The sequence below is a fragment of the Poecilia reticulata genome, chromosome 12, assembly GCF_904066995.2.
Source record: "Poecilia reticulata chromosome 12, P_reticulata-male-v2, whole genome shotgun sequence".
In the NCBI taxonomy this organism is placed as follows: domain Eukaryota; kingdom Metazoa; phylum Chordata; class Actinopteri; order Cyprinodontiformes; family Poeciliidae; genus Poecilia; species Poecilia reticulata.
The window spans coordinates 23,059,873-23,074,628 of NC_088841.1; the positions used below are offsets into that span (position 1 = coordinate 23,059,873).

The 14,756-nt window shown below is 37.7% G+C and overlaps 2 protein-coding genes across 7 annotated transcripts in view; both read left to right on the forward strand.

The window, feature by feature from the left end:
• The window catches only part of LOC103473960 (glutamine synthetase-like), a 40,054-nt gene extending 34,104 nt beyond the window's left edge, over positions 1-5,950 (forward strand). For all 6 annotated transcript variants that reach the window (XM_081613131.1, XM_081613132.1, XM_081613133.1 and 3 more), the window contains 5 exons: positions 792-953; positions 1,024-1,170; positions 2,030-2,157; positions 3,106-3,305; positions 3,951-5,950. In XM_081613131.1, the coding sequence (XP_081469257.1) occupies positions 792-953; positions 1,024-1,170; positions 2,030-2,157; positions 3,106-3,305; positions 3,951-4,272 (959 nt within the window). In that variant the 3' untranslated portion in view covers positions 4,273-5,950. The remainder of the gene's footprint in view (positions 1-791; positions 954-1,023; positions 1,171-2,029; positions 2,158-3,105; positions 3,306-3,950) is intronic.
• Positions 5,951-7,820: 1,870 nt separating this feature from the next.
• arrdc1b (arrestin domain containing 1b) overlaps positions 7,821-14,756 on the forward strand; it is a 38,609-nt gene continuing 31,673 nt past the window's right edge. Inside the window, exon 1 of the mRNA XM_008424643.3 lies at positions 7,821-8,059. Coding sequence (XP_008422865.2) covers positions 7,837-8,059 — 223 coding nt within the window. The 5' untranslated portion in view covers positions 7,821-7,836. The remainder of the gene's footprint in view (positions 8,060-14,756) is intronic.

Consider the following 14,756-nt stretch of genomic DNA (forward strand, 5'->3'; position numbering starts at 1 on the left):
GTTTGATATTATTTTATCAATCATATCGAAGCAGTTTTGATTTGATTGCCGCGGTAGAAAAACTAGATGAAGCTTGGAGGTGTAGGGATTATTGATTCAGTTCACTGTGCCACAGCGAAGGGAAAATAATGCAGAAAACCTTTGAACAATAACTGAAAACCACTTTTTTTCTCTCTCTCTGTGTCGGCTACGCTACTCGCAGACCCGTTGCCATAGCAACCGACAACAACGCCACTTTATGTTTCAGGATTCAACACCAAAAAACACTCAAAAATTTCCCACACAAAGAACATTCAGTGCGTTACAGTTTTATGTTTTCAGGCTGGATGTTTATTTTGGGTTTATTAATAAGTGATCGCTGTGGTAGATTAGCTCCCAATGCTGTTAGCTAGGCTAACACAGTGGCAGTATATTAGCTCATTTAAATACCTGCTCTATTGATGATCTGTCAGAGTTGGTGTTCAGGTCAGCTTATTTTATTTTTTAGCTGACATTAAACAGAATTCCACAGCACATCTACATGTTAAGGTTGTCATAATCAAGCTAGCATAGCTGAACTGCTTCCCTCTCCCTCACAATTTTTTTTCTTCTCTTAATTAAAACTTTTTCTTGACCTTGTTATCTTGATGTTGGCAATTAGTACAGAGCACTTTTATATACCAGGTGTACATTTAAGATTTAGCGCGTTATGTTGACAACAGCTAAAACCAATGCTAGTCATCGTTAGCTAGCAGCTTTTTGCCCTTCAGCAGGGTGATGGGGGCGTAACGCTTTTCTCCTCTCCTCATCAGAAATCCCAGAGTGGAACTTCGATGGGTCGAGCACCTACCAGTCCGAAGGCTCCAACAGTGACATGTACCTCATCCCAGTCCGCATGTTCAGGGATCCCTTCACCCTTGACCCCAACAAACTCGTCCTCTGTGAGGTCCTCAAATACAACCGCCTTCCTGCCGGTACGTCCACCTCCACTTACATTTGGAGAAACGAGTTGGGCTGCGTTTCATTCGGTTCCTTCTCCTCCAGAAACCAACCATCGCCACAGCTGCAACCAAGTGATGCAGCAGGTGAAGGAGCACTGCTTGTGGTTCGGCATGGAGCAGGAATACACCCTGCTGGGGGTGGATGGACATCCGTTCAGCTGGCCTCCAAACGGGTTCCCACCACCACAAGGTGAAGCAGCGCTGCAGAGAGCTGCAGGGAAAAATATTGCATGTATTTTACTGGGATTTTAATAATATTTTAGGTTAAAATGTGTTTATTTTATCGTTAGAGTAAATTATAAAGTCGAAATTCTTCTTTTATGTTGAAGAACAAAGAATAGCTTAAAATTAACATATTTAACAGAAGTGAGTGGAGGGTTAAGTAAAAGTAAGAAGTATTTGGTAAAACGTCTATTCAGGTGCTAACTGATCAAATTATCAATCATTAAATATTTAAAAATTACATAAACTGACTGACAGACCAAAATACAAAGTTAAGTGGATTTTTTTATTTTTTTTTTATTTTAAGACCAAAATGATGATAATTCATATAAATAACAAAATCAGGCAAAATAAAATTTTCCCAAATCAGTTTCTTTTAGTAAAAAACTTCAGAAACTTTAACAAAGACTGCAGGTTGTGTGTCTGAGTCTGGTGGATTTTTGGTTAAAACATTTATTGTTTGTCTTTCAGTGGGGACAAAATCTTAAGATGTTACTCAAGTAAGAGTAGAAACATTTTAAAATAAAATCACCCAAACTATAGCGTAGTAAAAATACTCCTAAAATTAATGTTTTTCAAAAAAGTTACTCAAGTAAATGAAACTAGTTACTACCCAACTCTGGAACCAGTGAATCAGTTTTGTTTCACATTCACATCTGTCTAAAATGAAACGATCAAAGCAGGTACCTCATCATTTTCTACGGTTAAACAAACAAACTTTCCAACATTCCTGATGTTACAGGGAAGGAAAAAAATCAACCTCACACAGATTTCCTCCCATTTTGAGCCACTTTAGTTTTAGAGATTTTGTTTTCCTCCACCTTAAGGCCCGTATTACTGCAGCGTCGGAGCGAACCACGCGTACGGACGGGACGTGGTGGAGTGTCACTACAAAGCCTGCCTCTACGCCGGCATCCAGATCTACGGCACCAACGCTGAAGTCATGCCGTCTCAGGTAGATCAGCAGCCTGTGGAAACAACCAAACTGAATTATCGAGTTGGTTCCTTTAACTCAGGGGTGTCCAAAGTGCAGCATGTGGGCCATTTGTGGCCCTTGGATTGATTTTGTGCGGTCCCCGGCTACAATTAAAAAATGATACCAACTGATGTAGATGGAGACTTTTAATTTGTAGTAAGGGTGAAATTATTACTGATATAATTTTCTTATATCAGTAATATGTGGAAAATATAAAGAACAACAAAACATGTTTCTGTTTCTATTAACCAGCCAGGTTTACCAAGACACTTTTACTGAAAAGGTGGCTTTGATGTCCCCACATCAGGTTTAATTTATTAAACTTGACAACATATTGAAAACATTTTAAAAGAAAGCGACCCAAATCCTGTTCTTGTTTCTGAAAATAAATTTTTTTAGTCGAGCCCAAACTGAAAATGTGCAAAATTTATGACGGTGCAAAAGAAAAAAGGAAAAAAGGAGGGAAAAGTTTCCACCTCAAAAACCCTGAAATTTTGAGATTAAGCTCAGAAATCTACAATAAAGTTTTCAAACTCTTTAAAAATCCCAAAATGTGAACGTTTTTGACATTTTTCTAGATTAATCTCAAAATGTGCTTTTTTTCTAGCAAATTTTTAGCTGTTCAAATTCACAAAAGTTTTTGACATTTTTTCTAGAAATTTTGAGACTAATACTTAAATTTAAAAAAGAATTCTAGCAAATTTCTAACTTTTCAAACTCCAAATTTATAATTTTTTCCCCAGAACATTTCTGAATTTGTGGAAAAAAACTTTTTGTTTTGTTTTTCCAATCTGCATACCATTCTAAAAATCCCCTTCAGGTTTTGAATGTACAATAATAGATTTTAGGTTTTTGGTCTTTTTTGGCCTGACACTACTTTCACTGTTTTGTACCCTCCTGCTGTAACATGGCTGTTTCTCTGCCCAGTGGGAGTTCCAGGTGGGTCCCTGTGAAGGCATTGAGATGGGCGACCATCTTTGGGTGGCGCGTTTCCTGCTGCATCGTGTGTGTGAAGACTTCGGGGTCGTCGCCACCCTGGACCCCAAACCGATGACAGGCAACTGGAACGGCGCAGGCTGCCACACCAACATCAGCACCCAGCAGATGAGGGAAGAAGAAGGACTGCAGTGAGGAGATATTTATAAATACATGATTTTTATTTGCTTCATCATAAAGCAAAATATCCCTTCATAGTAACAAAAATGGGTTCATGTGGGGTTTGGAAATGATTAAAGTTGTATATTTGCTTACAAAGAGCAATAAACATAGAATTTTTAGTTAGGAAATGCTGTGTTTTAATCTGCTCCTGATGGTTCACTGTAAAAACACAAAATCTTAAAAACAATTTTTAGTCTAGTTTCTAGTGCAAATATCTTAGTACTTACAATTAGACAAATCTAACTTCCAGATAGATTTTCAGCAAGAAATAGGAGATCGTTTCCGTCAATAATTCCTTAATATTGATGAAAAAGGACTTGTTCCATTGGTAGATTATTCCACTGAGCTGTTACCTAGCAACCCCAGCCAAGCCCTGCGCATCACCTAGCAACCCCAACCTGTCACCTAGCAACCCAGTTCTAGTTCCATTGGCAGATTATTTCACAAGACTTTTTTTTTTACTTAAATGTGCTTAAAGTAGGTTATTACTTTAGATCTATGCTGAATTTTTATTTCATTAGCATGAACCCCTTTCAAAAGCGCAAACATTTCAACTTTTCAACATTTCAACTTAAAAATGAGTCGAGCTCTTTCTTCTCTCCCTCTCCTGACAGGTACATTGAGCAGGCCATTGAGAAGCTGGGCAAAAAGCACAAGCGGCACATCGAGGTGTACGATCCGCACGGCGGAAAGGACAACATGCGGCGCCTCACGGGTCTGCATGAAACCTCCAGCATCAACGACTTCTCCGCCGGCGTGGCCAACCGCGGCGCCAGCATCCGCATCCCGCGGCAGGTGGGCAAGGACAAGCGGGGCTACTTCGAGGACCGCCGCCCTGCAGCGAACTGTGATCCCTACGCCGTTACCATGGCGATCGCTCAAACCTGCCTCCTCGATCCAACGGAAGAGGGGAGCAAGAAGGAGGAGTTAGCTTAGGTTGCGTTCACACTGCTGAGTGAAGGGAGACAAATATGATTGTTTTTTGACTTATGGGTGTTCAAAGTGCGGTTTGGGGGCATTTGCATTTAAAAAATGATAGAAATTTGGCTGATAGATGCAGACGGAGACTTTTAATTTGTAATAAGAGTAAAAGGATTAAGGAAATAATTTTATTACAATGGAAAATGTAAAGTAAAACAAAAAGTGTTTCTGTTTTATAACTTAGAGACTTTTACTGGAAAGGCGACCAAATTATCTTTAATTTAATTTAGGAATGCACGAAACAGCGACATCAACATCAGTATCGGCCGATGTCAGTCATTTTTTTTTACATATTGGTATCGGTCTAATTAATAAACGACCAATATTTATTTTTATCTGTTTCTGGTTGAGAGTTTTTTTTTTTCAAAGGTGTCGGAACAAAAGTGAAATGTAAATACTACCAGTTATCAACCATAAAAGAAATATTGATATCAGATATCCATATCGGCCCAAACTTTTGTATCGGTGCATTCCTAACTTAATTTATTGAACTTGACTAAATATAGCAAAAGTTTTGAAAAAAAAATTACCCAAATCCTGTTCTTATTACTGAAAATAACTATGTTTAATTTAGTCAAAAAGAAACAGAAAAGTAGATGCTTTAAGTACAGCAGACATGAAAAGTCTACGATCTTGTATTAGAAAAAAGAAAAAAGGAGGAGTATGTTTCCAAAACAAAAAATTCTGAGAGTAATTTCTCAGAATTTCACAGTAATTTCTGAGTAATCTCAGAAAATCTGAATTTTTTCTAGCAAATTTTCAACTTTTCAAACTGAAAAGTTTCCTCCGTTTTTTTTTTTTTTAAAGAACGTTTACGAAAATGTACTCCTTTTCTTGTTTGTTTTTTAAAATACATCGACCGTAATACGCCTTTGTAAAAATCTCTTTCTAGGTTTGGATCTATAATAAATATCCATTTTGAAAAAAAATATTTTATTTGCTTAATTTTAGGTTGCTGGGCTTTTTTTTTTTTTAGATAAGGCTTTTAATATTGATTTATTACATAAAATACCATTAAAATTAATTGAATTTTATTATGATAAATTCTGAAAAAAACTAAAAGCTGAGAATATAGAAAGTTCTGTCAGTCAAAAGAACACTAAATATGTTTAACCTGACCCCAAACAGACGACAACAGTGAAAAAGAGGCATATAATGGATATAAAACGGTAACAAATTTCATCCAAACGCGATGAAAAAACTTAATGGTGGCAAAAATGCACAAAAATCCAACAGAGTCTACAGAATAAGAAAACAAAGGCACTAGCAAAACATGAAGTGTGCAAAAATAACTAAAACAAATGATTCATAAAGAGGATCTGAAAACAAAGATGCAAATCAAATGAGCTGCAAAGTGGATTTGAATGGACACAATGAGAAACAAACACATGAGAGAGTAGAAATGTAAACAGAATTAGATTGATTTATTGTTGTTTTAGTGTCTCTTCAGGTGTCTTTACCTCACAATCCGTCTGGGCCTGTGAGCGGCCATCTTTGTTTAAATGTAAACGTAATCATAGAAGAAGAGCTTGAATTAGATGTTTGTGTTTGTATCACTATCACAAAATAAGTGTCCGTATGTTAAACTTTATGTTTTCCTGTCTGAAGTGGATTAAAAGTGAAGGGATTATTATTTTGTTTCTGTGTCTCTTTGTACAAAACAAATAAGAATCCATAACAAGTTTGAAGTTGTTTTCCCAGTGATTGATACTCCAAATGATCTGGAGTACAGGGAAGAAAACTAACTGCATGCTTCATCTCACACAATATAATAAAAGTAAATAAAAGAATCAAAGTTCAGAGCTCAACTTGAACGTTAATAAACATTTAAAAATATATATATGTTACATTACCTTTACAAATAAAATTCCAGTGCTTTTTAGCCAGTAAACAAACTGGTGAGACACGATTGGAGATGTATGGAGCTAAATAATGGGCAATACTAAAAAAAAAACCCAAAAAACTTAACGTGTCTGGACTTTAAACTTTAAGTTTGATTTGGAAAAGGTTTCCAGTGAGAAAATTACTTGTGTAGCACTATTCAATTCCTTCAGTTGTACACTAGATGGCGGTGTTGGATTTTCTCATAACTACAGCCCACTAATTACCACTAAATGGACCAATAAATCAGTCAGTTTTACCTGGAAAGAGCCAAAACAGCTCCTGTTCCTGTTACCATAAACAGGAATGTTTCACAGTGAAAAGCATCAAAACATAGAAAAGAAAACTTTTGGTATCGAGTTTTCAGAAACTGAATGAATGAATGAGGTAATCTAATCTTGATCATTGATCCACGTCAGCGTGATGAATGGGAATGCTAACATTTTACCTCATTGGTAGCCTCACTGCATCAACACAATTTGCTACTCAATCTGTTTCAGGGAAATGTTTTCAGTAAGTAAACATAAAAAAGTCCCATGGCAATTAAAATGATTCCTAAGATTAGATTAGTGGATAACAAACACCACGTTCTCATGGATTTAGCTTGCTTGAGTTTTCATCTCTGAAGGCAGGAAGTATAATCAGAGACAGGAAGCCTTCAGACACGGAAAAATAGACTTGAGTTTTTGTGGTAATATTTTTTGATTGTTGCAGTTATGAGTATTGACAATTTAATTAAGCAAACTAAATTAAATGGTTACTTTAGTGCAGGGGTGTCAAACTCCAGTCCTCAAGAGCCGCTGTCCTGCAGTTTTTAGATGTGCCACAGCTACAAAACACTGGAGTCAAATGGCTTAATTACCTCCTTCTTGTGTAGATCAGTTCTCCAGAGCCTTGCTAATGACCTAATTATTCTATTCAGGTGTGGTGCAGCAGAGGCACATCTAAAAGTTGCAGGGCAGTGGCCCCTCCAGGACTGGAGTTTGACACCTGTGCTTTAGTATTTGAAAATGAAATCATCAAATTTAGGAGGGTGTTCACAGGGTTGATTGATAGCAGTAAGACTCTTGAAAGAACTGATTTGGAAAAAAATTATTTTGCCTGATTTTGTTATTTTTTTTATTTATATGGATTATTATTTTTGTCTGTAAAATATAAAAATGTCCACACTAAATATTTAATAATGTATAATTGATCAGTAATTCAGTTTACCAAATACTTTTTTTCCTTGAGTGATTTCTTGGTTGGCTACTTTTTACTTTTACTTGAGTAAAAATTTGGTAAAATTTTAACATAATTTAGCAGTAGCAGCTTCAATAAAAAGCAATCCATTTCAATATACCGGTAGCCCCTTTTGTGCGATTTATCTTTATTATAGAGACTTCGATGTTTTTGGTACCAACTTTACCATGCTACACTTTTAGCTGTTAGCACGCTAGGAATCACCTTTTTGCTGCCAAAATGCTGTTTTATGTGTGTAAATATTTGATTTATTGAGTATCTTTTATTATTATAACTTTTCAAAACAGTTTAAGTTACATGAACGGGACTGTGCTTCAGTAAGTTTGAAGTTTTAAGGAAAATATTGGTAAAAATTAGCATGCGTTGTTAGCGGGCGCGGTGACGTCACTGGTTGCCATGGCGGGAGGGGAGGTGGGCTCGCGGCGGCAGCAGGTGAGAGTGGAGCGGCGGCGGCGCGGCGCCTCAGTCAGACGCGGAACAGGGGAGTACCGGAGCGGAGCTATGGGAAAGCTACAGGAATTTGACATCACTTTTGCCAACAACAAGGTGGTTTACGGTCCGGGGGAGTCCATTAGCGGAACTGTGAAAATCCGAACCGGCAGCCCTCTGCAGTACAAAGGTAACGGGTTCGTTTTGTAGCAAGAGACAGGAAGAAGGTTTTTAACATGTCTGTGTCAGCGGGTCCTCTCTCTTTCCTCCGCCTGGTTCGGGGTTTGGATGTAGCTTAAACTTTTCCCACTGTGATTAAAAATTCACGAGGCGTTTATTTGACGTTTTAGTTGTCGGCGGGTGGACATCACGCATTGCTGCGGTGCTGCCGTTTCCCCCCCTCAATGAGACACGACAACCCGCCGCAGGCTGCGTGATTGTTTTGGGTTACTTCTGCCATCCTGAGCCACATCCTGCTTGCTCTGACATGCTGCTTCCTCATGGCTGCTGCTTGTAAACTCTTAAGAAGAAGGTGATGCAAAAAAAAAAAAAAAAACACGACCAACAACAGGTGTCCACGCGTTTAAAAATCTTATTTTTACCGCATTTGACGGTAAACGGTCAGGGTTTCTGTGTGTAAATGTTGCGGCATTGTATTCAAGCGGGAGAAAAAGTAAGCAAGTAAGTGTAGCGGAGAACAACGAGTCCATTGTATGTTAGTAATCCGTGTGGGATTCTCCTGTAACAATAACAAGGGCTGCTGTCTTTATCTCAGGGGTGTTCAAAGTGCGGTCCGGGGGCCATTTGTGGCACTTGGACTAATTTTTTTGCGGCCTCCAGCTACAGTTCAAAAATGATGCAAATCTGACCCGTAGCATATCGAGACTTTTGATTTGTAGTTTTCTTACAGTGGAAAGTGGAAAGTACAACACAAAAGGTTTATCCAGTAACATTTGCTGAAAAGGCGACCAAATCAGCTTTGATTGACTTTATTAAACTCAACTAAATATAGCTGACGTTTTGAAAGAAAGTGACCCAAATCCTGTTCTTATTACTGAAAATAACTTTGATCAACTGAGAAACGGAAAATTTGCTGCTTTTCTTTAAACACAGCAAACAATAATATTGATTTTGGGGATTATTTCCAATTAATAGGGTGATGATAATGCAAGGACACTCTCAAACTTTAATTTCTAATTAACATTTAACACTAGTACTGGATTTCTAAATATCCAGAATAAAGAAAACAACAAATAAAATTTTCTTTAAAACTTTAAAAAATTTAGTAATAATCATGTGTAAGCTTATAGCAGTACTTATTATTGTTATTATAGTAATAAGAATATTACACTATTGTCTAATACATATGCATAAAACTTAGTTAAAAGATTAAATTATTGGGTTATTTATCTCTCGATTTGCATTGCAACCTCAAATTTGTTACCAAAAATTGCAACAAATTATACAGTTAGAAAAGAAAATGCAGATGTTTCCATGAAACCCTGATGAATGTGCCTCTCAATGTCTAGAATAAATGCACTAGTTTATTAATGTCACAATAAGTTATTTTGGAAATTACTAATGCGTTGCACTTGCATTCCTTTGTAACTGCATTATTTCACAGATTGATGGATGGTGGAGCTCTTATCGCCAAGGTGAATGTGTGGAGTTGGGTAACCATTACTGGGACTTTAACTGGAAATGTAGCAAACACTCCAGATGGGTTTGGCAAAAAACAAATAAAAACCAAAGGTGAATATGTGGATTACAACTCAGGCTGACTATTGAGTACAGTGGAGGATCTGTGATGCTGTGGGCCTGTTTGTTCTTCTTTGAAATACCAGGATGTTTCAAACAAAAGCTTTGATGTAAAATAATAGTGAGATTATACAGCTGGAGTTAAAAAAGTAGTTTATCTTTAGTCGTTTTACCCATGTTCTGAAACTTGTTTCTGATTTACTCCAACTTGCTTCTTCTCATGTTGGTGTGGATCAGATTCACTCCAGAGCCAAAGTGCTCTGTCTAAAGACCCAGCTGGGCTTTCAGGTCAGTCCGATAATGTTCTGTAAACGCCACGGCTGCATTATGTCCGATCTGACGTCGCCGTTATCCATCAGCAGCAAAGTGTGCAGGTCTGCCTTCCATAAAGATCCAGCTGATGAGGCATAATTATACACACACACCTTTTCTTACAGTGAGTCAGGCTGAGTTTGTCTTGTTTTATGTCAGGTTGCGTTTCCTTATTCAATTTTTAGAGATATTTTTAAAAAATCACAAGTTTACATTTGTATTTGACTTTGGTCAAGGTTTTTTTTGTCTTTCTATAAGCTTCTTCTTATAGTTTTCTGTAGTTTTGGACCATTCCCATTGATAGGACTGGTGTAACTGGGACAGGCTAGTTAGCCACCTTGTTAGCACACACTGGTGAACCCAGAGAGTCCAAAAACTGCTTTTTAACTAAGGGTGAGTTCACACGCTTAGTTAAAAAGCAAGGGTTTAAAGTTTAATCACTTTAATTGAACCCCAATTTGTTTATCTAGAAAGTCCAGTTCGTCTGGGGCGGTGTGAACGCAAAATTGGACCAAAAAACTGAACTCTGGTCTCGGTTCTGTTGAAGTGAAGTCTGGTGTGGTATGAATACATAGTGAACGCCAAGGGGACCAGAAACGGCTCCAAAGTCAGGAAGCCAACTACAACGCAGGGCATTATGGGTAATTTCAACCAAAACAATCATGCTAACTAGCACTAGCATAAAAAAATGAGTCATTCTTTACCAAAGACAAAATCCAAAATCTGATGGCACTCCATTTTTGTTTACATATGTGAAGAAGGAAGTTCTGTACATTCTTCAGAGGTTCTTGGTGCAGCGCCCCTACAGGCGAGGAGGGGAACAGCTTTTTCAAGGGGTTTGGTTCATTTGACACCAGCTGAAATGTAACAAATGTTGCAACTTTGGTGTCCAATCAAACCGACTCTACTGGACAATCAGGTGCGAAAACACCATTAATTAACTCTCTGATGAGGATTTATATTTAATTTTCAGCTACCATAGCAGAAAATTACAATAATCAATTATTGATTCTATAGATTTTTAGCTTGTCAGCCACTACAGGTTGTTTTTGTTCATTGAGTTTAGCTTGAAACCTTCCAACTGGATCCATGTGCAAAATGTTAATGCCTGACAATTCTTACCAAATATTAAATCCAAGCAGCTTTGTGAGATTGAGATATTTTATGGCAACAACTAATGTGATTCAATGCTTTTTCCAGCTTTAATTAGGGTCCATTTCGAAGTTTCAGGTTGGTTCTTCACCAGTCCCTCTTGCATCACAGCACCTTCACATGATGCTGCCACTACCGTATTTCACCTTTGGGATCAATCAATCAATCAAATTTTATTTGTATAGCACATTTGAGCAGCAAGGCATTTCAAAGTGCTTTACATAATTAAAATAAAAACAAAAATAATCAGTGAGAAAGAGAGAGATTTAAAAAAAATACAAAAAACAAAATAAAAATAAAAAAAAACAAAAAAAACAAAAAACATTACATCATTAAAACGTCGAAAAGAAAGAAGAAGAAATTAAAAACATTAAAGACATAAAAACATGGAAGACATCAAAACCCGCACTCTAACCCTAATTTAGCCATAAGCAACTCTAAACAGGTGGGTTTTAAGTTGAGATTTAAAGGCACTCAGTGTTTCAGCTGTTTTACAGTTTTCTGGAAGTTTGTTCCAAATCTGTGGTGCATAGAAACTGAATGCTGCTTCTCCTCGTCTGGTTCTGGTTCTGGGGATGCAGAGCAGACCAGAACCAGAAGATCTGAGGGGTCTAGACGGTTGGTACAGCAATAACAGATCTTTAATGTATTGTGGTGCTAAACCGTTCAGTGATTTATAAACTAACATCAGTATTTTAAAGTCTATTCTCTGAGCTACAGGGAGCCAGTGTAGGGACTTTAAAACTGGTGTTATGTCTCTATCTTCCTGGTTTTAGTGAGAACCCGAGCAGCAGCATTCTGGATCAGCTGCAGCTGTTTGATTGATTTATTAGTCAGACCTGTGAAGACGCTGTTGCAGTAATCAATGCGGCTAAAGATAAACGCATGGATGAGTTTCTCTAGATCGTGCTGAGACATAAGTCCTCTAATCCTGGAGATGTTCTTCAGGTGATAGAAGGCCGACTTTGTGACTGTCTTAATGTGGCTCTGAAGGTTCAGGTCAGAGTCCATCACTACTCCCAGGTTTCGGGCTGATCGCTGGTTTTTAGTTGTAATAACTGAAGCTGTACATTGACTCTGGTTCGCTCCTCTCTAGGTCCAAAGATAATAACTTCAGTTTTGTTTCTGTTTAGCTGGAGAAAGTTTTGGCACATCCACACATTGATCTGTTCTAAGCATCTATTCAGTGATTGGATGGGTTCAGAGTCATCTGATGACATTGTGATGTAGAGCTGTGTATCATCCGCATAATCGTGGTAGCTAATCCTATGTCCTGTTATAATCTTTGCCAGTGGGAGCATATAAATATTGAAAAGAAGGGGTCCTAGGATTGAACCTTGGGGTACCCCACATGTGACCTTTGACCTCTCTGATGAGAAGTTTCTGATTGAAACAAAGAAATCCCTGTTCTTTATGTAAGATTCAAACCAGTTGAGCACTGGACCGGAGAGTCCGACCCAACTCTCCAGTCGATTCAGTAAAATGTCATGGTCAACAGTGTCGAAAGCTGCACTGAGGTCCAACAGAACCAGCAATGTGGTTCTCCCACAGTCTGTATTTATATGGATGTCATTGAACACTTTGACTAGGCCGTCTCCGTGCTGTGGTGAGCACGAAAACCAGACTGGAAGGAGTCAAAGCAGTTTGTTATTGTTAGGAAGTTATTTAATTGTTTAAAAACAGCTTTTTCAATAATTTTGCTGATGAATGGGAGGTCAGAGGTCGGCCTGTAATTCTGCAGTAGGGATTTGTCCAGATTGTTCTTTTTTATAAGTGGTTTGATAACTGCTGTTTTCAAAGCCTGGGGGAAAACACCTGAAGAGAGCGATGAGTTACTATTTGGATCAGATCATTAGCAACAACAGGCAGGACTTTCTTAAAGAAATGTGTGGGTAGGACATCCAGACAGCAGGAACTGGAGCTTAATTGACTTATAATTTCTTCTAAATTATAAGCATAATTTAGAAGAATGATGTTCTTCTTCATCGGGCTTGAAAGCTTCCCCCCCTTTTAAACCAGATTTAATAACACTCAATATGGCCGAAAACTTAAAACTTTAGCTTCAAAAATGTCTCTGAGTTCATGTTGCTTCTTCCTCCCTGAGCGCCATTTCAGTCCATGTTGGTAAAAACCATGTTTCACCCTGAATTATGTCTGTTTGTGTAAATAATTGATCCGTGTTTTGGTGTTTCTGTACCTCTGCAGTCAGAATTAACTCTGGATCGCTCCTTACGTAGACTGGAGAACATTTTAGCATCATATTTATTTACACTACAGTGAGTCTTACCATGTTGCATGATGAAATGAATACAGGTGGATATTAATAAGAAAGTGCAGCTTCTTAAAGTGCTGAATATTGACTCTCATCCTGTCTCCATTATTGATGATGGAAACCATTAGAAAGCATTTCTATTGATTAGCTCCTTAAAAACATCACAGCAGAGCCTTGAGTCTGCTGTGACAAAGAGGCGGTGAATAGTTCAGGATGCTTTTAAAAAGACGTTTTAATGAACTTTTTCTGTTTTGAGCAAACAGAAAACGGTTGGGGGAAAAAGTATAAAACCTCCAGGATCAGCGCCCTGCCTTTGTCGGAGCTGATAAAAACGCAGCGTTTCATTGAGAAACAGAGGAAGTGAGTCAGGCCATGAAGCTGCAGCTCGGACTCTGTGTCATGGAAAGATACAGTTGTGATTCAGGGAGTTTATGGCCCCTAACGCGCTGTAAAACTGAGCTGTCGGTAAATGTTGATCAAAAGGGTTCAGCGTTTGTTTATCCATAGCCCACACAGGACATTAGAGGCTGATATTTTAATAATGTATTGAGAATAGAGGGAAACGCAGCAGGAAGGAACTTTATGTCTTTGTGATGTATTTTTCCTAAAGGAAACGTGTATTATTCCTATATTGAAGCTTTTATTGCTTATAGAGGTGAACAATATGAACTTAAAGGTTTATCACAACAAAAAGTAATGATAAAAAGTATCTAAAAACCTTTTCCAGTGTTTTTTGGCATTAGGTTTTTTAGCCATAAACACAAATACTGCTGTAATAAAGATAAACCTCGCCAAAATAAAACAATTTAAAGGTGATTGAATTGTGCAGCAGTCTAATTTATCACAGAATAATTTCATTTAATTATATTTTTAAAATGTATTATATTTATTGGTTCTGTTATGGAGCCAACAATGTAAAAGAAAATCCCAATAACACACATTAAAATATGGAGTTTATTGTCAGGATTAGGGCTGTATAAATAAATCGATTCGGCTTTATATATCGATATTTTACGCCCTAGGAAAGTATCGATCCGTTAAACCATAAGGGTTCATAGCCTTAAAGCTCTTTTTAAAGTCTAGTTTGTTACGGCGTAGCAGCAAGACTCCGCCTCCCTCAGTCTCACTTTCAACTTGAGCTTAAAGTGCACATTATAAACTACACACCAGTTTTTAAATTGTGTTAATAGGCCAAGTATAACCGGAGTTATGCTAAAATTAGTAAACCATATTTTTCCGAATGTCAGAGAAACGTCAAAAGCGCCGCCATTCCCCGGCTTTTCCGGTTATGTGAGAGGGAATGAGCTTCCAAACATATGAAACTTAACATTAGATTCCTGTGTTTTTGGACATGTAAAATCTTCAATAAATAACGATGGGCTGTATTTTGTTG